Source organism: Buceros rhinoceros, unplaced genomic scaffold, assembly GCF_000710305.1.
Source record: "Buceros rhinoceros silvestris isolate BGI_N320 unplaced genomic scaffold, ASM71030v1 scaffold10218, whole genome shotgun sequence".
In the NCBI taxonomy this organism is placed as follows: domain Eukaryota; kingdom Metazoa; phylum Chordata; class Aves; order Bucerotiformes; family Bucerotidae; genus Buceros; species Buceros rhinoceros.
In genome coordinates this window covers 5,843-6,641 of record NW_010428596.1, presented here as the reverse complement: position 1 = coordinate 6,641, position 799 = coordinate 5,843, and the positions used below count along the sequence as shown (strand labels likewise).

The 799-nt window shown below is 53.9% G+C and overlaps 1 protein-coding gene across 1 annotated transcript in view; it reads left to right on the top strand.

Moving 5' to 3' along the window:
• Nucleotides 1–198: 198 nt before the first annotated feature.
• LOC104498902 (40S ribosomal protein S4) overlaps nucleotides 199–799 on the top strand; it is a gene marked incomplete at its 5' end in the record, with an annotated part of 4,018 nt that continues 3,417 nt past the window's right edge. Inside the window, one exon of the mRNA XM_010142340.1 lies at nucleotides 199–429. Within this exon, the coding sequence (XP_010140642.1) occupies nucleotides 199–429 (231 nt within the window). The remainder of the gene's footprint in view (nucleotides 430–799) is intronic.

Below are 799 nucleotides of genomic sequence, written 5' to 3'. Positions count from 1 at the left end.
TGGGGGTCAGCAGACGGTTGTACTGTGTTGGGGGCAGCGTTTTGTGAGGCTGGCAAGACTTTAGGGAAAGGTACTGTGAGTACCGAGAAAAGATATCTGTAGCCTATCGCTGCCTGCTTAGCAGTTAGGCTCCATGCGGCTGTCCTTGGGCGCTGCTGCGGGACCTGTCGGGTGGTGGTATTCTTCCCTTGGGGACAGGTCATGCTGCTGTGGTGCTCGAGCACCTGGCAGAAGTCTTTTGTTTGCAGGCACCCCGTCCATCGACAGGCCCTCACAAGCTGAGGGAGTGCCTTCCGCTCATCATCTTCCTGCGGAACAGGCTGAAGTATGCCCTGACAGGAGACGAGGTCAAGAAGATTTGCATGCAGAGATTCATCAAGATAGATGGCAAAGTCCGCACAGACATCACCTACCCTGCGGGCTTCATGGGTGAGCAGGGAGGGCTGGTGCGGGTACCTCAGACAGCCCTGCTGCACTGGTGGGGGGATGTTTTGCGAGGCTGGCACAGTTTGAGGGGAAAGGCGCTTTCCTGGCGGAGTTGCAGAAAAGACAAGTATAAGCTGTTATTGTTTAGTTTGGCGTTGTGCACTGCTGTGAATAAACACCAAAGCCAGACATCTGTAGCCTATAACTGTCTGCTTGCATAGGCGTGAATTGCTGTTCAGACTTCAGCCTTTGGCAGTTTTTGCTACTCTGCCCTGGATCACAGTGACAGACATGAGCCTGTGGTCACAAGGAGATGCCGGCCTTGTCGTTCACACCTGAAGCATTGTTTGGCGGTCCCTAGTCCTTTTGAAAG